General features: G+C 54.0%; 2 protein-coding genes across 8 annotated transcripts in view; one reads left to right on the plus strand and one right to left on the minus strand.

Moving 5' to 3' along the window:
- Window positions 1–8,610: 8,610 nt before the first annotated feature.
- Window positions 8,611–19,309, plus strand: IRF5 (interferon regulatory factor 5). 6 transcript variants are annotated; one of them, XM_072784519.1, is made up of 10 exons: window positions 9,442–9,458; window positions 12,011–12,102; window positions 13,449–13,654; window positions 15,712–15,901; window positions 16,331–16,440; window positions 16,867–16,900; window positions 17,079–17,348; window positions 17,596–17,988; window positions 18,074–18,192; window positions 18,470–19,309. In XM_072784519.1, the coding sequence occupies exons 3-10, from the start codon at window positions 13,460–13,462 to the stop codon at window positions 18,716–18,718; spliced, it is 1,560 nt and encodes a 519-aa protein (XP_072640620.1). In that variant the 5' UTR covers window positions 9,442–9,458; window positions 12,011–12,102; window positions 13,449–13,459; the 3' UTR covers window positions 18,719–19,309. The 6 variants fall into 6 exon arrangements, with proteins under 6 accessions (XP_072640622.1, XP_072640621.1, XP_072640619.1 ...); XM_072784521.1 differs by lacking the exons at window positions 9,442–9,458; window positions 12,011–12,102 and adding an exon at window positions 8,611–8,714; XM_072784520.1 differs by lacking the exons at window positions 9,442–9,458; window positions 12,011–12,102 and adding an exon at window positions 8,796–8,921.
- Window positions 19,310–20,288: 979 nt separating this feature from the next.
- TNPO3 (transportin 3) overlaps window positions 20,289–22,049 on the minus strand; it is an 84,136-nt gene continuing 82,375 nt past the window's right edge. For both annotated transcript variants that reach the window (XM_072784513.1, XM_072784515.1), the window contains one exon: window positions 20,289–21,466. The gene's annotated coding sequence lies outside the window, so the exon portion shown is untranslated. The remainder of the gene's footprint in view (window positions 21,467–22,049) is intronic.

Genomic DNA, 22,049 nt, shown 5'->3' on the forward strand with positions numbered 1-22,049 from the left:
GGCTGGGGCAGGGGGAAAGCTGAAGCATAACAAGGGGTACTCTGCCCTTAAACCGTCACCCCAGGCCTCTGCTCCTCATCCCAGGTACTGCCCAGTACGGGGATTTGTTGCCTTCCCAGCTCTGGTCCAAGGTAGAAGTGGGGGACATGCTGCCTGAGGACCTCCAGGAGAGACCTCTCAGAAGGGGACCTTCTGAGTGGCCTCCCCACTGCCCACCCTAACCCCCACCCCAATCTGCTGGTGCTTGGACCCTGAGACTGAGCCCTCATGAGGTCTTAACCACCTCTCTGCCTAGACACCCTTGGACCCACAATAGCTTTCACCAAAAGCCCAGCCCGATCAAAGGAGGTGCAGGGTGCGTGCAGGAGGGGTGGTTTACGACCTGACCAGGACCCTCAGGGGGAAGGATGTAGGACAGAGAAGGCACATGTACAAGTGCCTCAGGGGCTGAGGAGAAAGCCTCTTCCTCCCCATCAACTGCCACCAGCCCTACCTCCCAGGGCACTCTGAGAACATTCGAGGTCCCAAGACCAAGCTCTGCTCCTCCCACTGGGGGCTTGCACTGGGGAGCATGGGGGCTGCTGTGCAGATGTGCACACTACAATAATCAGAGTGACAGGCCCCTTGGTCTTCACTCTGCTGTGCCTCCCCTCCCCTGCAGCATCAACACCTGACTCAGCCCTGCGAACTGGCCCTGAGCGGCCCAGATGGAGAAGATGGGGTCTCGGTGGGGGGTGGATGGTAGGGGGTGGGCACCTCACCAGGGTGTTTCCAGTGAGAGGGGGGAGCAAGGCCTCACGTGAAGGACCACGCAGGCTCCCTGGTGCCTGGTGGCACCCCCTGCCTCTGCCATGGCCTCTGCTTCCCTAGCTCAGGGGCCTTTGGAGGCCTCCAAGTGGGTACTCAGTTCTTAAGGGTCTAGAAGGGCAGAAATCATGGGGAAAATGATCTACCTTATTCTCAGTGCCTGTAGGAGCCCGCCTCTTCCCATTCGATCCATCACTCTCCCAGGAAGAATTCATTCATTCATGCAGGAATTCCCAGCCTGGAAGAGGAGCTTGGATGTTTGTCCCCCAAGGGAGAAGCCCAAGGTAACAGTGTGCCCCAGGGTGTGCCCCCGCACCCCCATCAGATCCCTCCCTTCCCAGCGGCTCTGGTTTCTCTCTGCCTGCCACCCCTCCCTATCCATCCTCTGCTTTCTTCTGCCTTACTCCATGACCCAAGGAGGCTGACCTCCTCAGCCTGCGTGCCTGGGGCTCCCTTGGCCTTCAGATTCTGGGTGGATTTGGCTAATGGGAGGCAGTGACAAGAGATAGGGGCGGGGATATGGAACTGACTGTGCCCCACACCTTGCTGCAGCCACAGGTCCTGGAAGGTAATCCCTTGGAGGCTTCCCCACTGATGCTAGGCCCTGGGTGCCTGGACATTGCCCCTGGCTTTCATAACTCTGTTCACGCCTCTGTGAACTTGCCTGCATTTGACGGCACCTGCCCAGGACCCTGACGTGTACACCTGTCACCTGGAGCCACTCATACTGGGGGTTGGCCCTGTGTCTGGTTCCGTGGACAGTCAGGGAACTTAGTAGAAGTCGGTCAATGGTCAGCCTCTTGAGAGCTGAGAGGAGGTCAGGAGAGGGGTTGCAGGCCCCCAAGAAGCCAGGCTGGAGGGAGGGAGAAACAGAGAGCATGGGGGCAAGGCATCGCCCCCGCCAGTCTGTGAAGGATGTGTTCTTTTTCTTTGCTTTGCTTTTTAAAAATTATTTAGAGTGTTTATGCTAGATTTATGTATGTATGTATTTAGTGAGATTTTACTCATCCATTCATGAGAGACACAGAAAGAGAGGCAGAGACATAGGCAGAGGGAGAAGCAGGCTTCCTGTGGGGAGCCTGATGCGGGACTCGATCCCCGGACCCTGGGATCACGACTGAGCCAAAGGCAGATGCTCAACCACTAAGCCACCCAGGTGCCCCTATGTTAGATTTATTTAAAGGGTTTTCTAAGACATATTTATCATATATCTGACTTCTGCTTGCATAAAGAAGTAACTACAAACTAAGTAAATTTGTTAAACTGTTCCCAAAACTTGACATTTAGAATTTGGCTCTTCTGGATCACTTAAAAAAAATTTTTTTTTAAAGATTTTATTTATTTATTCATGAGAGACAGAGAGAGAGAGAGAGAGAGAGAGAGGAGAGAGAGAGAGAGAGGCAGAGACACAGACAGAGGGAGAAGCAGGCTCCATGCAGGGAGTCCAATGCGGGACTCGATCCTGGGTCTCCAGGATTGTGCCCCGGGCCGAAGGCAGGCGCCAAACAGCTGAGCCACCCAGGGATCCCCGGCACCCCACTTTTAAAATCTTTGTCATTCCCATATGATAAAACTCACTCTTTTTAGTGTACCCACCATTGTTACTCTTCCCACCACTTCATGCTGCTCCTTTGTGGTCAGTCCTTCCCTGCACCTCACCCCCAGTCTGTTCTCTGATACTATAGTTTCTCTCTCTCTCTCTCTCTCTCTCTCTCTCTCTCTCTTTAAAGATTTATTTATTTATTTGAGAGAGAGAAAGAGAGCACGAGCAGGGGCTCTGAGGGAGAGGGAGAATCTCAAGCAGACCCAAAGAGGGGCTCGATCATGAGATCATGACCTGAGCGGAAAACAAGAGTTGGACGCTCAACTGACTGCATCACCCAAGTGCCTCTGGGGAGTGGGCAGCCTCTCTCAGGCACTCCAGTTATTCTCTGGACACACGGACCACCTTTTCTTTCTTTCTTTCTTTCTTTCTTTCTTTCTTTCTTTCTTTCTTTCTTTCTTTCTTTCTTTTCTTTTCTTTTCTTTCTTTGAAGATTTTATTTATTCATGAGAGACACAGAGAGAGAGGCAGAGACACAGGCAGAGGGAGAGGCGGGCTCCCCCCAGGGAGCCTCGATGGGGGACTCGATCCCAGGACCCCGGGATCACACCCTGAGCTGAAGGCAGATGCTCAACCACTGAGTCACCCAGGCACCGCTGGGCCACTTTTTCTACACAGACGACCTCCAGGGACTTGAGCAGGAGGAAGGAGGCCCCCAGCTGCTGACTCCCCCTCCCCTCTCCCTGTCATGAAAAGCAAGTGTGACTCCAGTGTTTGGTGCAAAGTAGGTTACATGTTAAATATGGTTAGGGGTTGAATTGTGTTCCCTCAAATTCATATGTTGAAGTCCTAACCCCTGCCCCCACCCTGTCCCTCAGAATGGTGCTTTATTTGGACGTAGGATCATGGCAGATGTAATTATTTCAGTTAAGATGAAGTCATTAGTGTGGGCCTCAATCCAATATGACCGATGTCCTCATCCAAAGGGGAGATTTGGACATAGGCATACAGTGCAGGGGAAGCACCGTGTGAGGATGAAGGCAGAGATCAGGGTGGTGCTTCTACAAGCTGGGCATAATCCTGACTACAGAGAAGTAAGCAGGGTAATTTGTTCAAGTTCACCAGGTTAGCCTGTTTCTGAGCCTGCTTCTTTGTCAAGGGGGATACTCAGAATGCCCACTGCATGTTGGCCGGTCAAGACAATTAAATGCAATAATATATGACAAGTGCTTAGTAGTGTCTAGCATGTATTAAGGGCTCACTAGAATGATCTGGTTGCATTTGCTCCTCGGGTCAGCCAGGCACGTGGCCTGCCCCCTCCCCCCTGTATCCAGTTCCAACACGGCCGTGAACCAGCGTGTCCCCTAAGCCTTGAGAGGCTACAGCACCAGTGGTGACCGCTCCTGGCCCTGCTCCGTAGCTTGGGATAGGCTGTCCCTCTGCATGGCACCCACTGCCCTTGTCTCTCTCACCTGAACCTTGGGCCCCAAACCACAGTAAGAATGCAGGAGTGAGCACACTCGCTCCCTAAGTGGCCAAGTTCCAAGTGGGCCCCAGGATCCCTGGGCTCACTGTCCCCTTGCACAGTTCTTCTGGGAACTCTGTGACCTGTTGCTGCAAAGCAAAGCCCTTGCAGTGAGTGGGGGACGGGTGGTGGCGATGAGGAAGGACCCGTGAGCTCTTTCCTGTCGGAGTAGGTACCTCTTTCGTTTTCCTTTTCCCACGATGGGCCCTGGATCAGCTGTCAAGCCACGCCAGCCTCCCTGCAGCTTTGGGAGTGCTGCCCCAGCAAAGAGGAAGGAGGATAGGCTGAAAGAGGATATGCATGGCCCTGTAGACTGGCACAGATAGTGGAGACTCCTAATTCCACATACCCACCAGCACCTCTGTTGCTCTGTGCCAGTCTGCCTGGCTCAGGGACTCAGGGGGACATCAGAGTTCTACCTGGCTCCTGGCTTGGAGATCTGTGAAACAATGGGGTTCTAGAACACTGGCCTGGTAAGAACCACTCCCCAGATGCCCCTCCAGTGAGATCTGACAGTCAGCCTCCTCTTCTCTGGGAGGGCCTAAGAGAGCAGGGTAGGCCTGTCAGGATCCTTTAGCCCTTAGAGCATTCCGCTTTCTGACTTTCAATCCCTGGCATCAGAAGCTACCAGAGCAGCAGAGAAACCTGGGGGACACCCCACCCAGGGCCCCCCAGAAGCCTGACCCCCAGGGAATAGTAGGCCAGGAATACCTGGTTGGCAGGAACCAAGCACCTGTTCCCACTACTACCAGCCCCCAAGAGTTCCCACTCCTCCCTCCACCCCAAGTGGGACATGCTCAACTCACAACCCCCACCCAACCTGCCCCTTAGAAGGCCAAAGAGGGGCAGGGGACATCCCCCCTCTATGGTGAAGTAATGAAAGGCCATGTAGGATGAATATCATGCCCCTTTGCCCCCCTCCCATGACCTCATACTTCAGCTGCTCCAGGCCAGAGATCACTTCTTGCAGAGTCCCAGAGCCAACCCTAGACCTTCTGTAATCTCCCCACCACCCTGAGGTCCAGCTGTGAGAAGAGGAGCGCCCCCCTATGCCTTTGGGCCCAGCTGACATCCTGGATAGAATTGACTCCTCCCTCATTTCTCACCTCAAAGGAACAACAATCCTGCACCAGGCAGGATTCCAAGCACTGATTCTAAGCTACAGGGGCTTGAGGTGGATTTGGCTGGTAAGCGCATTGGAGCCTGTGACTACAGGGCCTCCTGCACCCCAACCAACAATGGGTGGGCCTCGTGCACCTGAATGGGACTCCAGTCCCTGGTGGGAACATCTACAGACTCTGGATTTCAACCAGGTCTGTTTGGGACAAGACAGGACACTGAGGTCCACACCTGGATCCTGTGAGGCCAAGTGGCCTCTGTCCCCCACAAAACAGCCATTCACAGTGCAGGACCCTAGAAGGCTTGGGTTTTCTCCTCTTTCTTTTCCTTCTTATCCAGGTGCCTCTTGCTCTACACAGGCAGGAAGGATGGAGTCCTGATCCCTTCTATGACAGAGCCCAGGAGAGGGGAGGGAAGTGGTTTGAGTGAAACACTGAGCTCAGCAGATTTGGGGAGCACTTGAATCATTGTGTGCAGCAGTGAGGGTGGGGTGGGGGTGTAAGGATGCCTGGGTGAGGCATCCTGGCGTCTAGAAGGAGGATGTGAGTGGGGGAGGGGTCAACAGAAGGACCAGTGATGACTGCAGCAGGAGGCAGGGCAGCCCTACTCGAGGGGGACAATGTTAGGGCACTGAGGTGTGTGAGGAGAGTCTCCACCACCTTTATTTAAAGAACTGATGAAAAAAAATAAAATAAATAAAAAATAATTTTTTTAAAGAAAAAAAAATAAAGAACTGATGAGAGAGGCACCTGGGAGGCTCAGTCAGTTGAGCATCTGACTCTTGATTTTAGCTCAGGTCATGATCTCAGGGGTGTGAGATGGAGCCCCATTTCTGGCTGGGCAGGGAACCTGCTTAAGATTCTCTCTCTCCCCCAGGGGCTCAGTGGTTGAGCATCTGACTTTGGCTCAGGTCCTGATCCCGGGGTCCTGGGATCGAGTCCTGCACTGGGATCCCTGCAGGGAGCCTGCTTCTCCCTCTACCTATGTCTCTGCATTTCTCTCTGTGTCTCTCATGAATAAATAAAATCTTAAAAGAAAAATAAAAGATTCTCTCTCCCTTTCCCTCTGCCCCTCCCCTCCCCCTGTCCTCTCTTAAAATGAATAAATACATAGCAAACCCATGAGAAATCTAGGCAACAATGAAACCCCGGGATTGGAGAGTTTATATGAGAAAGAGATACAGAGACCAGAGTTTCTGGGAGTTCCTGGGACTTCCAGGGCCTGTTTGAACTGTGGGACCGAGGTTCAGAGCCAGAATCCATGGAAGAGGGGTAGGCCAGGTTGCCGGCGTGGGGAGGTGGGGGTGGTCAGGGCAAGGAAAGGTGCTGACTATGAAGGAAAAGGGAAGTAGCTTTTGCTCTTAAAAGGGCCAAGGGAGCAGAAAGAGCCAGGTCTGGGATGGATGGGGCGACAGCACAGGTCCTTAGGCCTCAGGCCATGTGAGGAGGTAAAGGGAGCTGCAAGTGGGGGAACATGGGGCAGGAGGTCTAGAGGTGTGCATGTGACAGTGCTGGCCAAGTAGGGGACTTCCAGGTCTTGCCCTGGAAAGCTCTGAGGAGGTGGCAGTCACTGGTAAGAAACGGGGAGGAAGTCCCAATGAGGCCTCCTGGGCATTGATCCTACTAGAGCTACCACTTGCATGCTTACAGGAGCCCAGAGAGGCCGAGTCAAAGCCTAAGTCAGATCACATGGGCTCAGCCTGCACGATGATCCACAAAGACCACTAATTCTGTTACTTAAGCATCTGCCTCCCCAGAATGGAAGCTCCAGGAGGGCGGGGGGTTTAGACCAAACAGACTCTTGCTCACTGTTTTATCCCAGCATATAGAAGGTGCTCACTGGGATGTGCTGAATTTAGGCCTCACCACCAACCTGTGCAGTGATGGAAATGGGGATCCCAGCGAGGCTGTGGTTTGCTCAAGGTCACACAATGCCTCAGTGGTAGAGCCAGGGAGTGACTCAGGCCTGTTAGACTCCAGAGCCTGGCATCTAGCCAGCAAGTTCCCAGAAAGAGGGGTATCTAGGAGACAGGTGAGCCTGGGGAATCCCAAGGGCTGAGCCTGAGGGGATGGGTCTCCTGGAGGGGCGGTCGAGGCAGCTCTCATTCAGGCCTGCACTGAGAGGGGCAGGTCCAGAGTTGGGCGGGGGCTCTTGTCCCACTGCCTCTTGCACCTTTGTCCTCTCTCCCTACCCACTCACACTCAGCTTCTTTCAGTTCCCTTTGGTGATACAGCTCCCCCCACCCACACACTCATGCACCCTGGCCTCTACCGGAATTGGGCTTCTCACCACACCCTCAATCTGCTACCCCAGGCAGGGGAAGTGGGGGCAGGGGCTAGTTCACCATTGGGAGTGAGGGGCCTGGGCACATGTCCGGGGCTGTGGAGGCCAAGTCTCCCTGCTTCCTTGTGGCCAGGCCCTGCTGGGGGCACAGGGGTGGGGTTGAGAGACCAGGAGTGATTGCACCGGCATTGGGTGTAGCCTCACTTTCCCTTTGCTTTTGCTTCACCATGGGGACCCTTCTGTTTTGGAAGAGCCTGGAAGAGCCCCTGCTCCTTCCTCCCTATGCCATGTCTCTGGCCCAGAGTGGTTCTTCCTTCAGATTTCCCCCAGTCTGCTCAAGGCAGGCCCCGGTGGAGCAGAGCTCCTGTGTAGCGCCTATCACTGGAGCCTCCTGCCAATGCTGTGAGCTCGGTAACATCTCCCCTTTACAGACAGGGAATCAGATTCATAGAACCTGCCTAAGGTAACTTGGCACCAGAGATGGATGCCAGCTCAAGTGTGGTGAGCTTCCTGTACACAGGCCCTGTAGGGGTCTCCCCCCGCAGGGCTCTTAACAGAGTTCAGAGTCTCTAAGAGCTGGGACCTCACCTGAGCAAGAGGGGCAGTGGGTAGAGGGCAGGGTGCAGAATCCTAGAGTCTCATGGTCCCTCAGACTCTGTGTGGGACATCTGACAATAAAAGAAGTCTTTTGGTGGCTCTTGCTCCAGATATATTTTCTGGACCAATGTAGAATATTTTTCTATCAAGCATTGGTGGGAAAGGGTTCCCATTTTGTGGTGGCCACTTTCTACTTAATGGCAGTTTCATTTTTACAGAAGAAAAATATAAATCTACTATCCACACTTTAAATTTTTAAAAATATGAAATAGTGAAATACTCAGCAGATACAAATAATAAAATACTTGTACATAACTGTATTTCCATTTTACGTTAGGACTGAGGTTTGGGGGAGAGGAGAGGGAGATGCAGAAATGAAGAAAAAAAAGACAACACATAATGAGTAATGATACATATTAATAATGAAGAGCAACCCAGGTGTTCCTAGAGGGAAAAGCAGAGGAGGGAAAGGTCAAAGTTCTGATTCATCAACTAACACTGAATTTGCAAAAAATACAGTGCCCGCTTTAAAGGGCAAGTAATACAGCTCCCCCCACCCACACATTCACGCACCCTGGGCTCTACAGGAATCTGGCAGTATTTTGATAATATTAGAAAAAATGAATATATTCCAGTTGCTATCTAAAATTTAACTTGGAAATTGCTCTTCATTAACATTTTTTTAAATTAAAAATTACTAGAGAAAATGAAAAGACAAGAAGAGCCCCCCGAGTAAGCTGACTGCAGGGGGAATCAGACATTAAAAAAAAAAATTCATAAATGAAGCCAACAAGGACGAGCTTGGGAGCTCAGACACCCGACCAAGGAGAGGAAGTCAAGGTAGGCTTTCCAGAGGAGGTGATGCTGAGACAAAATTCAGAGAGCAGCCGTATGAAGGCAAGAGGAGGTGCTCCAGGAGAAGGAACAGGGCATATGAAGGCTGGGGCCGGAACCGCAAAACGAGAGCCGCTCAGCGCGGCAGATGGACGGTCCCAGCCGCCGTGAGCGTGACGCGCGGGGCGAGGGGCCACGCACTGGCGCTGGAAGGTCCCCAGGGCGGCCGGGAGGGAGAGCGGGCGGGCGGTGCGAGGGCTGAGACCCAGAGGGGGGCCGAGCGGCGTGGGGCGCCCCCTGCAAGCCCGTCGGGGCGGGGGTGTCGGGCTCGCGACGGCGGCGACCCGGCCCGGAGCGCGGCGCCGAGGGGACCTTCCAGGGCCAGGGAGGACCCGGCCGAGCTCCGCGGCGCCTGCGGCCGGGCTGCGGGGCTGTCGGACGACTCTTCCGCAGCTGCCGGCGCCCGAGCGAGCCCAGGAGTCGGCCTGGCGGGCCCGGCGGGGCCGGATGCGCCGGGCGCTCGGCCGCGGGGTCGCTGCGGGCTGGGGCGCCTCCGGGGTGGTCCCGAGGGGCAGGGCGGGGCGCTGCGGGCGCTCCCCGGCTCGGCGGCCGCGGCCCAGGGGCGGGGGCGGGCGACGCGGAAGTGCCGGGCGGGCGGGCGGGCGGGAGGCGCCGCTCGCGGAGAGCGCAGCTCGGCCCCGCCGCCGGCCGGTGCTCCCGGGCGCAGCCACGCGGGCGCAGCGCACACAGGTAGGTCGCGGCCGCCCGCGCTCCTCTCCGCGCCCTCGGGGCACCTGCCGGCGGCGGGCGGGGGGACGGGGCGGGGCGGGAGCGCGGGAGGGGTCGCGTCCGGCTCCGCAGGCGGCCGAGCCCGGGCGGCGGGGCGTTGGGGGCGCCGACTGCAGGGCGGCCTCCTCCGTGCCTCCTGCGGCGCGATGGGCGGAGGGCGCGCCGCCCGGCAGCCTCGTCCCGCAGGCGCCCGGAGGGCCCGGGGGCCGCGCGGCGGGGGGCGGAGCCCGGGGGCCAGCTCGGCTCTTCGCTCGCTCCGGCTCGTCAAGCCACCGCAAGGACCGGGAGCGCCCCGGCGCCCGGCAGCGGCCTGGCTCGGGTCTTAGAGGGGGCCCCTAGGCATCCCGCTTTCGGCCAAGAGGATGAGGCTTAAAGGGCTCGTCTCCCCAGGACCTTAAGGCCAATGGCAGGACCGGGGCAGAGTGTGCGGGAAGACGGTGTCGGGCGGGGGCGCCTCCTGCCTCGCGACCAGCAGCGAGAGGCGCTGAGCCTCCCCGCAGAGAAGAACCGCGGGAGCAATTCTTGGACTAGGTCCTTCCTTCGAACTTAAAACAAGGAAGAGTCTAAAAGTAGAAGGAAAGGCGGATGGCCGTGGCCGCGAGGCGGGTAGAAGGTGTCCCCCTCGCCACCCCGCCCGCAGGAGTCTCTGGGCAGCCCCTGGGCAGCCCCTGGGGTGGCGGGGCGCAGGCAGGGGGCGCCGTCAGCGGGAGGAGCCCGGGAGCAGGCGAACGCGCCGGCGCCCTGGAGGTGGCTCCGCGGGACCCGCCAGGTTGCCCCCCAGAGCGGGGCTAAGTGCCCAGGAGCAGCCAGGACGCAGGCGGCCCGCGGAGGAGGCCAGGAGGCCCACCGGGCCAGGGCAGAGTCCCCGCCCTCCCTTGAACTATCTGGTCTGGCAGCTGGCTCCTGTCAAGCCTAGGGAGGCATTGGGAAACCACTTTTTTTTTTTTTCTTTTAAGCCTAAAGGCCTTACTTTGGGGTTTCCCCCTGCACCTCTGCTTTCCCCTGAAGGAAGCCGAGAGAGGCATCTGCTTGTCTCAAGATGTGGTCAACTCACCTGGAGGGTGTGGGATTAGGGTGACGCAGGTGTAGGGAACCCTTCGCCTTCTCCCCGAGTTTAGTGTGGGGTTTGCAGGGAGACAGTGTAATCAAAGTCCAGAGGTGGCAAGGGGCTTGATGCTCCTCACACTATGGGGCTGCAGAGCTTCCTTCCCTAGGGGTCCCTGGGCCCTATGGGGTTCCAGGCTCCTCAGGTGGTTGCCTCCTGGAACTTTAGGGTCCCGGTGTGAATTGTGGGGCTTCCCCACCCCAGCGTGAGCTCCTGAGGTGCCCCTCTAGATGCTTCACTTTTATATAATTCACCCATGAGGGCTTCCTCAGATCCTCAGCAGCCCACACCTCTTTTCCTCATTTCCGTGGAAACTGATGCAGGTTCTTTTGGCTTTCCCCACTCTCCAGAGCTCAAATCCTAGGTCTGGAGGCTGCAGAAATGTCACCCCCAAGTCTCCAGACTCCTGAGAAGGCAGGCCTGAAAAATCAAGTCCTCACAGCAAGGGGGGATAGAATGTAGGATGGAGTTTTTAGGTTGTGCTATAGCTTCTGAGGTCCCCTGGGAGTGTGGGTGACTGTTTCTATCTGGAGGGAAAGTAGGGATGGGGTGCAAACGCTTTGAGATTCAGAACTCTTAGCATTAGGATAGTCTGAATTAGATCTAAGCCCACCTCCAGGCAGGAGGAAGGCTCCTTGGGAAACACACTGAGCCTGGTCTTGGTGCACCTGAGGCTGAAGATGTTTGTTTGGCCTGCTGGACACCCTCCCTTGGCCCTGGCTGGACTTGTCCTGGGAGCCTCTTCTCCATACCCCGCTCCTTAGACTGCCCAAAGGGATTGTACATTACTGACATGAGTCATTTCAAAATCTTTGTATTGAACAGCACTGCTGGGCCAGGCTAGGTGGCAGGACTCACCCTGACTTCCTCCTTGCCCTGGGCAGAGGAGTAGGCCTCTCTGGTCTCCCCGCTCCACCACCCCACGCACAGCTGCTGGCCTGACCATGTGGAGAGATGATCATCTGGTTCGCTTGCCTTCTCCTCTGGGTCTTCAGAGCTTTCCTCTGTCCACCTCCACTTAGCCAGAATTGACAGCTACCGGTGCCTATCACCAGTCTGTTCGAGGAGCAAGGCCTCTCTGCAGAGGGTGCAGCTGGGAACTATAAAAACTGATGTGGTGGGCGAGGCTCTACCCCCTGCTGTGAACCACGCTAATGTATAATGACCATCAGCAAGCTTAGGGATGGGGGGCAATGGGCTACAGGGTAGAGGATTAAGAATGTGGTCTTGGGGACCCAAATGTCACTTTTTCCATGTTCACAGTGAGTCAGATTTCTGAGTTGTCTGGTCTGGCCACTTTCATTTCCCCTGGGTCTGGGTGGAGTTTGGTTCAGAAAGGGGAACTGAGCCACCAGTCTTTTGAGGCCTGGGGACTGGGCTGGGGGGTCTCTTACTCTTCCTGTCGCAGCCCGGATCTGGGCACTGCTCTGAAGAGAGGCCTGGCCTATGGAGACTTTTTAGCAGCGTGGAAGTGGCGCTTAACAACTACAACCCAAAAAGGTACCGGGCAGGGAATTTCTGGGGAAACCGAGCTCCAAGCAAGCCTGGAATGATGGGGCCCACACCTGAGAGAGCCTCTCGCTCCAAGCTCACCCCAACGGCAGGCCAGGAAGCTCACCTGAGCTTGAGTACCTTCAGACACCAGTTGCTCCCAGGCCTAGCCTGTTTGTCACATGGCTTTAGCTTTCGGAAAGTTCTTTTTTTCAACCTGGTCTCTAGTCTGCCTCTGTGGAGGCTGTTCAGGTGTTGACTCAAACCCTAGTCCTTTTGTCACACGGTGGTACCACAAACGCTAAGGATAGCTCTTGTCCCCATCTGCCACCCGGATGCCCCATTTCCTCCAGCCATTCCTTCCCTGACAGGCCTGCCCCACCTTGGACCCTTGCCTGTGTCACAGCCCCAGCGGCCTTCCTCTGACCTCTGGTCTCACCCCACTCTGAGTCAGAGGAGGATCCTGGAGAGAGCAGGGCCGGTGGAGGAGAAACGGGTGCAGGACAGAATCTTCTAGCACCTGGGGTATATCACTTGGCTGGTATTTCTCAAGTCCTACTTAAGGCTGCTGTCCTGGAGATGCAGGAGGTGGGCTGAGATGGCTGGTAGGATTTCTCTCAAGACGTCCAGCTTTCCTCAGAGAAACTTCATCCCTGAGGAAAACTGAGGAAGAAAGGGAGTTCTGAGGGATAGGCTGGGAACCCTCCCTCCATTCACACATGGTGACCTGCTCTTGCGCCAGGTTTCCTCGAAGGTGCTGTAGGGAGGGAGTCCTGGGGACAAGGAGAGGGAGGGCAGCAGGGTGGGCAGGAAGAAAGCTGAGCAAAGATGTGGGATGGGCTGGAGGCAGCCTTCAGCCCGGCCGCAGGCAGTTCTGGAGCACACGTTGCACCGGTTTGCTCCACGGAAGCAAGGAGACTGGCTTTTTCTCCTCACCTGTCAGTCACATGGGCCCTGGAGGGAGCCCCGGGAGTGAGACAGCAGTGAGCAGCTCAGTGCCTTTGTGCTGCTCCAGCCTCACAGCAGCTGGGGAGCTGGTGCCCCACTTGGGAAAGCATGTCTGGGTGCGGCACGCACAGCATCCGCTGTATCTGTAAACCCCGTCCCCCCCACCCCCCCAAACTCAGAGCACAGATGTAGTGACCCTGTGGCAAGAAAGCTGATGGTTGGAAAAGGGAATTGTCTGTGCAGGCTGGAGACACTCTGGCCCCCAGTGCTGGGAGGAAGAGAAAGCCACAGTACCCCTGGCTTGGCAACCCCCACCCTGGGTGCCCCCACCCCACGTCTTTGTGCCATAGGCAGCGTCTATCTGCAAAGCTTCTGATGCGCCCGCCGCCTCTGGGTTTCTCCCACAGACCCCTTGGCCATGAACCAGCCTGCCCCCAGGGCACCCCCTCCGCCCCGCCGCGTGCGACTGAAGCCCTGGCTGGTGGCCCAGGTGAACAGCTGCCAGTACCCAGGGCTTCAGTGGGTCAATGGGGAAAGGAAATTCTTCTGCATCCCCTGGCGCCATGCCACGCGACATGGCCCCAGCCAGGAGGGGGATAATACCATCTTCAAGGTAAGCTCTGGATGGGGGTTACCGCCTGGACTTCGGAGGCACCACCCCCAGAAGAGGATCCCCCATATACCAAACTGACCACTGTCCCAGCTGCCCTGCTGCAGGTGACCCCAGGCTTGGACTAAGGGGATGCAGGCATTCCCACAGCTGTGCCTTTTTTTTAACCTGTTGCCCAGAGCAAGGTGGGGACAGAAGCCCCTCCCCCCCAGGAGACCTTCCTCCTCCTCCCTTTTCCTTTCTCATTCTCATCACACGTCGGTACATGCGTGTGCAGGGCGCCTGTGTGGAGTGCACATACCCTAAAAGAAGACCCCAGAATGCCTCCGTAATGTTAACACTAGGAGGTAACGACTTTGGATATTTTTTTGCTTCTATTTTCAGTTTTCTGTATGTGTGTCTATAAAATTAAAAAATGAAATCAACCGTATATTGTTTTGTATCCTGTATTTTCCACCCAACATCAGGCCCAGCTCTCCTCTGCCATAAATGTCACATCACTTTCAGTGACCACTGGAGGGGTTAGCAGTTTAGTTATCCAGACCTGGCTTTTGGACACCTCACTTGGCTTTTAGTGTTCCGGTATTGAAGACCTGTTGCCATGTACACCTTCTAAACTCTTACTTACCCTTTGGATATCATAAATGATTTTCTTTGGGGTTAGTTGCTAGAGTTCAGCATTGCTGGGTCAAAGAGAATCCTTATTTTTAAAGATTTGGATGTTTTCCAATAGTCTTTGCAAGTAGATACTTCCTTAGTCTTTGCAGGTAGATATTTTACCCTTTGAAGGTTCTTTTCAAATCTGTTTCTTATTTTGGAATAGGTAATGCAATGCAAAATTTAAAAAAGTGTACAATGGTTTGCAGCAAAAAGGCCTCCCTCCCACCTCTGTCTCCAGCCACCCAATCCCTCCCTGGAGGCAATTAGTATTGTCAATTTCTCGTTTCTCCTTCCTGAGGGATTTTTGTGCATACACACAAATAGGTACCTATCTTTCCTCCCTGCTTTTCACAAAATGACAGCTGTATAGCTACCCTTCTGTACCTCATATTTCTTGAAGATTATGACTTTTCAGTATATCAAAAGCACCTCCTTTTTTTTTTCTTGCTGCCCAGTATTCCATTCTAAGGATTGGCCATAATTTAATCAGGTCCCGTTGATGGGCATTTATTTATTTGGGGTCTTCTGCTTTTACAAATAGTGCTGCAGTGAATAACCTTGTATGTGCAGAATTTTATGTGGATGCTTCTGTATCCCCAGGATAAACTCCTAGAAGTCAAATTGCTAGGTTAAAGGGGAGAAATAGGGGATCCCTGGGTGGCTCAGCGGTTTGATGCCTGCCTTTGATCCAGGGCACGATCCTGGAGTCCTGGGATCAAGTCCCACATCGGGCTCCCTGCATGGAGCCTGCTTCTCCCTCTACCTGTGTCTCTGCCTCTCTCTCTCTCTCTCTCTGTGTGTGTCTCTCATGAATAAATAAATAAAATCTTTTAAAAAAGTGTGTGGGGGGGAATATTTGGAATCCTGACATCAGCCAACTTACCCTCAAAAATAATACCAACAGCTGAAGTGTATGGAGCCCATCCGAAGTGCAGGCACAGTTCTGAAAGCTCTGTGGGCTCTGGAGTCTTCACTAGCACACTTGTGAGGGGACACTCCGATGGAGACATTACAGCAAAAAGAGGCAGAGTGACATGCTCTTGGCCCACAGCTGGTGGATGGCAGTTTCCAGATTCAAATGAATCCCACTCCAGATCCAGTGTTCTTACCTTCCATGTTGCACCGTCCTGCTCGGAGATTTTATCTATTTCCCCTCCCGGGAGTGGCTGATGAAATGCCTTTCAAAGCACGTAGGTTTCCTATAGTTTGTCGGAGCCCTGAGGAGACTGGGGAGGATTGCAGGCCCGTCTCCCAGTCTCCCACCTCGCAGAGAGATGCTCTGGGGCTCCGTGTGTCCCTGAACTTCTCACCGCTCAGCAGTGACTTCCGTAGGCGAGGAGGGGCTGGGGCATTGCTGAGGGTGGTTCTCGGCGGTGGCCTATCTTTTCTCCCTGCCTCAGGCCTGGGCCAAGGAGACAGGAAAGTACACCGAGGGGGTGGACGAGGCGGACCCAGCCAAGTGGAAGGCCAACCTGCGCTGTGCCCTTAACAAGAGCCGTGACTTCCGCCTCATCTATGATGGACCCCGGGACATGCCGCCTCAGCCCTACAAGATCTACGAGGTCTGCTCTAATGGCTCCGCTCCCGCAGGTATCAGGCCTGGCCCTAGGTGGGCCACCTAGGAAGCTGTTCGGGAAGGCCCAGGGTCCCTCCAGCGTGCAGTGGTCAGGGACCTGCTTCCAGGTCCTAACACCCCAAGTTCCCGTGAGTGGCCTGCCATGGGGCCACTTATGAGGCCGGGAATGACTTGGCAGAGACCAGGCTCCATGTCTACCTTCCTCAGTTTGCCCTGTTCGTGGCTCTTGGCTACAGGGAGTGTAGGTCTAGTGACTTAAGAAGCTTAGTGCCATGGGGTCAGGGAGGTCCCCAGTGATTCCTGGCAGCTATGTGGGGTTTCACCTCACTGTGGGGGCCACTGTGGGTGAGGAAGAACCACAGCAGGAGCTGCCCCGTGGAGCCCTGGTGGCCTTCCTCCTCCTCCTCCACTGACTCCCTCTGTTTTCTCTCCCTACTCTACAGAGTCCCAGCCTAGTGAGGATTACACTTTTGGTGCAGGAGAGGAGGAGGAGGAAGAAGAGGAAGACGTGAGCTCGGGGCCATTCCTGGCAGCGTCGGCCTGCACTGACGTGGTGGGCCTTGTCGGGACCTCTCTGCTGCGTGCTCTGCTTTAGGATTCCGCGGTCCTTCCTCCAGGCTCCTGCAGCCTTTTTAGTAGCTCTGCTGTTGAGTTTCTTCTTGGGGTTCTGAGGCTAAGGGCACAGTCACTGCCCTGAACTCCCTTAGGGCTTTGTTGGCACAAAACACACCCACATGTTGTCTGACACACCCGCACAGGAGCTGGGGCTGAGTAGGGACCGCTACCTGCAGTGAGAGCTCATGGAGCCGCCTGGGAGGGCAGAGCTGGGATGGAAGGCAGACTCTGGCCTTGCAGAGCTGAGCACCGGGGAATTGCCTGTTGTTCTCATGTGTTTCTTTAGCTTCAGATCAATTCATTAACCTGTCCTCCCTTCTATCTCTCTGGCCTATTCCCTCGTCTGCCTGGGTCTTCCCTTCAGCTCCAGAGGATGTTACCAAGCCTGAGCATCACAGGTGGGGCCGGGAGGTGGTGTGGTTGGGGGCCTGGTAGAAGTAGAGGCTGCAGGTACCATAGGTACCTGGGAGGGGGCTGAAGGGAGGCTGGGGGGATGCCCAGGACTGGGAGTAGGTGGGCCTAGGGGGAAGTTTCCAGAAGTGGCATTAAAGCTCTGCCTGCCCCCACCCTCTGTAGAAGCAGTGCAACCTGGCCCCCCCATGGCACCCTATTCTTTACCCAAAGAGGATGTCAAGTGGCCGCCCACCCTCCAGCCGCCTGTGGTGCTGGGCCCTCCTGCACCAGACCCCAGCCTGCTGGGCCCCACCCCTGGCAACCCTGCTGGCTTTGGGGAGCTTCTCCCTGAAGTCCTGCCGAGCCTGCAGCCTGGGCCCCTGGCTGCCAGCCTGCCCCCCACAGGCGAACAACTCCTGCCCGACCTGCTAATCAGCCCCCACATGCTGCCTCGTAAGGACCCACAGGAGGGCTGGGTGGGTAAAGCAGAGCTGGGGGGTTGGTTTGCCAGAAGGGTGGAGGATGAAGAGCAAAGATGCTCAAGCCAGTCCCTCCTTGGGTTGGGGGCAGGGTGGGGGGGCAACTGGGATTGCTGACAGGATGGTCTGGCCACTGGGCAGAGGACAGAGCAAGTCAGTGGGCTACAGAATGAGGAGGCGTGGGGCTCATGGCCTGGGCGGGACTGCCCTCTGCCCCACAGTGACGGACCTGGAGATCAAGTTCCAGTACCGGGGGCGGCCACCCCGTGCCCTCACCATCAGCAACCCCCAGGGGTGCCGGCTCTTCTACAGTCAGCTGGAGCCCACCCAGGACCAGGTAGAGCTCTTCGGCCCCGTGAGCCTGGAGCAAGTGCGCTTCCCCAGCCCTGAGGACATCCCCAGCGACAAGCAGCGCTTCTACACAAACCAGCTGCTGGATGTCCTGGACCGCGGCCTCATACTCCAGCTGCAGGGCCAAGATCTGTATGCCATCCGCCTGTGCCAGTGCAAAGTGTTCTGGAGCGGGCCCTGCGCCTCGGCCCACGGCTCACACCCCAACCCCATCCAGCGGGAGGTCAAAACCAAGCTTTTCAGCCTGGAGCATTTTCTCAATGGTGAGGGACCCGCATCGTGTTCTTCCTGGCTTTCTCTCATCCAGGGGCATGGTTCTAGCCTCTAAGGGTCTTGATCTTGCTGCAGAGCTCATCCTGTTCCAGAAGGGCCAGACTAACACCCCACCGCCATTTGAGATCTTCTTCTGCTTTGGGGAGGAGTGGCCTGACCGCAAACCCCGAGAGAAGAAGCTCATCACTGTACAGGTATACCGCCATCTCACCCCCTACTCTGCTTTGGTTTGAATATTGGGGAATCCTGGGGATCAGCCGTTGCCCCAGGTAGAGGCCCAGGGCTCTCTGAGCAGTGGGAACTCCGTGGCCAGAGATAATCAAGGCCGGAGGCTGCCCACACATCAGCAGCCTTTGTATGAAGTAGAAATTGGTGCCCCTTCTTCTTCCTGGTGGATGCAGTCCACCACCTGCCCTCTGGTGAATGCCTCAGGCACAACTGGATTTGACTGTTTTTGTCTCTGCCCCACAGGTGGTGCCTGTAGCAGCTCGGCTGTTGCTGGAGATGTTCTCAGGGGAGCTTTCTTGGTCAGCTGATAGTATCCGGCTACAGATCTCAAACCCAGACCTCAAAGACCGCATGGTAGAGCAGTTCAAGGAGCTCCATCACCTCTGGCAGTCCCAGCAGCGGTTGCAGCCTGTGGCCCAGGCCCCCGCTGTGGCAGGCCTCAGTGCTGGCCAGGGGGCCTGGCCCATGCACTCAGTTGGCATGCAACAATGAGACTGCATGCAGACGGACATTGGCACAGCTTCCCACCTAGGGGTGTGGGCTCATGTGAAGGGTGATGGCCCCAGTGGGCATCTGACTGACTACGGGGCCCACTATCTGGGTGTCCTGGAGTGGATTTGCACGGAGAAGGGAGAGGGAAGAGAGGTCCAAGTTCCAGGCTCTTTCCCGTAGCATCTGAGGGAAGCTGGAAGCCAGTTTTGCTTTGAGGGCTGTCTCCCTGTATGTGCCTCTCCTCTGCTCACTCTGGAGGAACTCAGCCATAAGCCCCAGGAAGCAGAGAAGTAACTCCCCCACCACCCCTGGGGGGTTCGTTGAGAGGGAACGGTCTCAGAGTGGCCCAATCTTGTGGTTACCCCAATTCCTGTGGCCAGAAGAGCCAAGTGCTATGGGCCATGCTGCCTCAGCAGGGATGGGCCTGATCAGGTTGTGGGGTTCCCTAGTTTGGGCCTCACTTCTTCACATCTCTCTCCTTCCTGAGAAAGGCACTTAGGTATCATACTGGATCCTTAAGGCCAGCAGCTACCTCTTTGGGGTAGAAATGGAATTTTATGTATTTTTCAATTAATAAATATTAAAAACAGATTCAGCTTACTTTTTCCAGTACCATCTGCTTCCATGATCTTCTACCAGACCCTATTTCTGGCATCAGCTGGCCCTTTCCCCTAGCACCTGCCTTCCATCTCTAGGGCTGCGACAGGAGGAGGGCCAGCCTTCCAGGTTGATGAGTCAGTGGGGCTCCATAAGCACTCAGCTGGCTGGCTCTGCTTTCCAGGAGGAAGCTAGCTGAAGGGTGGGCGGATTTTTAGATGTGTGCGGTCTAAAATCCTGTCCAAGTCAAACTCTGAGTACAACTGAGGTTATGCAAGAAGGTTCAGTTTTACTGATTCCAAACACTATATAGAGCTTTGCAGTCAAACTTATTAGCTCAAAACCCAACTGCTTTAACATACTATGTGATCCTATTTATATAAAACTAAAGAAAATGCAAACTAATCTATAGTGACAGAAAGCTGATTAGTAGCTACTGGAGGATGTAAGCGGCATGAGGAAACTTTTGGGAGTAAAGGTATGTTCACTATCTTGATTGTGTTAATGGTTTCATGGGTGTATCCTATGTCAAAGCTTATCAACTGTGTAACTGAAATATGTGCAGCTTATCCTGTGTCAATTATAGTGCAATACAGGTTTCTTTTTTTCAAAGACCAAATACCATAGTCAGTGTGTTAGGAATCAGTGGGTTAGGAATCTACTTGGGTGGCTTTGTAGAGAATATATGTGCCGCATTTTTGTTTAACATGTGTAGGGACCCATTCTCTTGGCTCCTGAGGCTATATGAAAGAATAAAGTGTAGCACGAGGAGTTTTAGGATGAACTAGAAGAATAAAAGATGCAGGAGCCATTTCTGAAATATGAAGTATCCGTGGTGTCAAGGGCAGGGGCCTGCTGTTTAAACTTGATCCACAGCCATCTCCCAGGTAAGGGCTAAGACTGCTCACTCACGCAGTCTAGCTGTATCATTTCAGAGCTATGAGGCAGTGAAAAGAGGAAAAACAAACACTGATTAAATTTTAAAAATTTATTATTTTTTTCTTTTCTTTTCTTTTTTTTTTTTTTTGTTGCTGTTGATTTGTTCTTGCGATGGCTACAACACCAGACAGAACAGTGCCCTCATAGCTAACACCTGTGCAGGGCTGCAACTCCTTTAAAACATTAAGATCTGCTTTGGGCTTCCCTCTCCCGCCTCACCCCTCAATGAAGTCAAATAATTTCCACATTTTTTTTAGTAAAATACAGTTAGCCCTGTAAACACTTTCCCCCATATGCCCACCCTCTTTTTTGTCCTCTCTCATGTCTGGGGGTGACAAATTAACTAAAAAAACCCCACAAAAATCTTAAAAAAACTAAAACTTAGAATATACATTTGTATCCCACTCACCCTAATTTTGGCTCTTTTCTCCAAGTTTGATGACAATCCAATGGGGATTAGAAATGGATTTAAGAGATTGGATAGGGTCAGGGCTGGGAATATACATGAATTTTGGCCCTGGCAGGTCCTAGTATCACTGATGTGACCATGATATAAAACAAACAGGCTCCTCCTTGTCTGAATAACTCTAGAGGTGGGAAGAAATGCTGGGGAGAGTGGGAGGAAATTTCCACTCATTTTCATTAAAAGAGAGAGGAAAAAGGAAAAGAAGGGTGGGAGAAAGAGGTAAAAACAATAGAAAACCTTAAAAGATGATCCTGACCCTTTTCTTTCAATTGCAGCTATTTAGTCTGAATTCCCATTTTCCCTAAGTAAAGGTTTCTGTTTCACAAAAATTTGTACTTTTATTTTATTGTGTGCACATGCATGTTAGCATGTGTTTAGGTACATGTGTGTGTGCATGTCACTGCTACCAAGTGAACGTTTCAGTTCTGTTTTCAGTTTAGTTTTCCTTTTTTTCCTTTTTTATTTCTTTAAAATTATTTTTCCTTTTGAAACAAGTTCACCAGGAAACCAGCTCCCCTCCCACCACGCCGGACAGGCCCGCAGCCATCTTTTTTTAAACCGCGCTGATTTTCCCTCACACCCCCAAACAGGAACTCCTCAGGATGGCCTCTGAAGGCTGGAGTCTCTTCCTGTCTGGCGGAACGCCGTGGTGGCGGTGAAGGCCCCTCTGCCACAATGGAGGTTTCTGATTGTGGGACACAGTCTGGTTTTTTTTTCTTCCTGTCTTCTAATTAAAAAAGACATTCCTGACAAAAGAGACAAAACAGTCAATAACTGTGGTTCAGGAGATAGGAAAATTTCTACCTTGACTTTATAAGAAGCTTATTATTTGCTCAGGTACCTCACTGGCTTTTGCCATAAGAACTCAGTGAAAAAAAGAAAGTTGGATTTTTTTTTTCTTGTGATTTCAAGAGGGCTACCGCTGTAATGATACTACCTGCAGTCCCCTTCTGAGTGTTGTAAAACTAGGGATGATATGTTGGGGGTAAAGAGTGAGCCAGCAGGTCTAGGCTACCCACCTTAAACCAACCAGAAAATCTCTACTTTAGTCTAAATTCTGGTGTGTTTCATGTAAGAGTTTATGCTGAAGGAAGACTTTGTCTACTAACAAAAGTTTAAAAATCACTGATTTAGTCTGTATCAAAATGGTACTACGTGAAAGTATGAAGTAGAGTGGTTAAAAGTGAGGACTCTACCACCAGAATATCAGTGTTTGAATTGTGGCTCTATCAATTACTCACTGTGAAATCAAATCGTTTAACATGTTGGAACCTCTATTCCCTTGTACCATGGGAACAATAATGGTAACTAAGCCAGAGAACCACCTGA

Source organism: Canis lupus, chromosome 18 (genome assembly GCF_048164855.1).
Source record: "Canis lupus baileyi chromosome 18, mCanLup2.hap1, whole genome shotgun sequence".
NCBI classification, from domain to species: domain Eukaryota; kingdom Metazoa; phylum Chordata; class Mammalia; order Carnivora; family Canidae; genus Canis; species Canis lupus.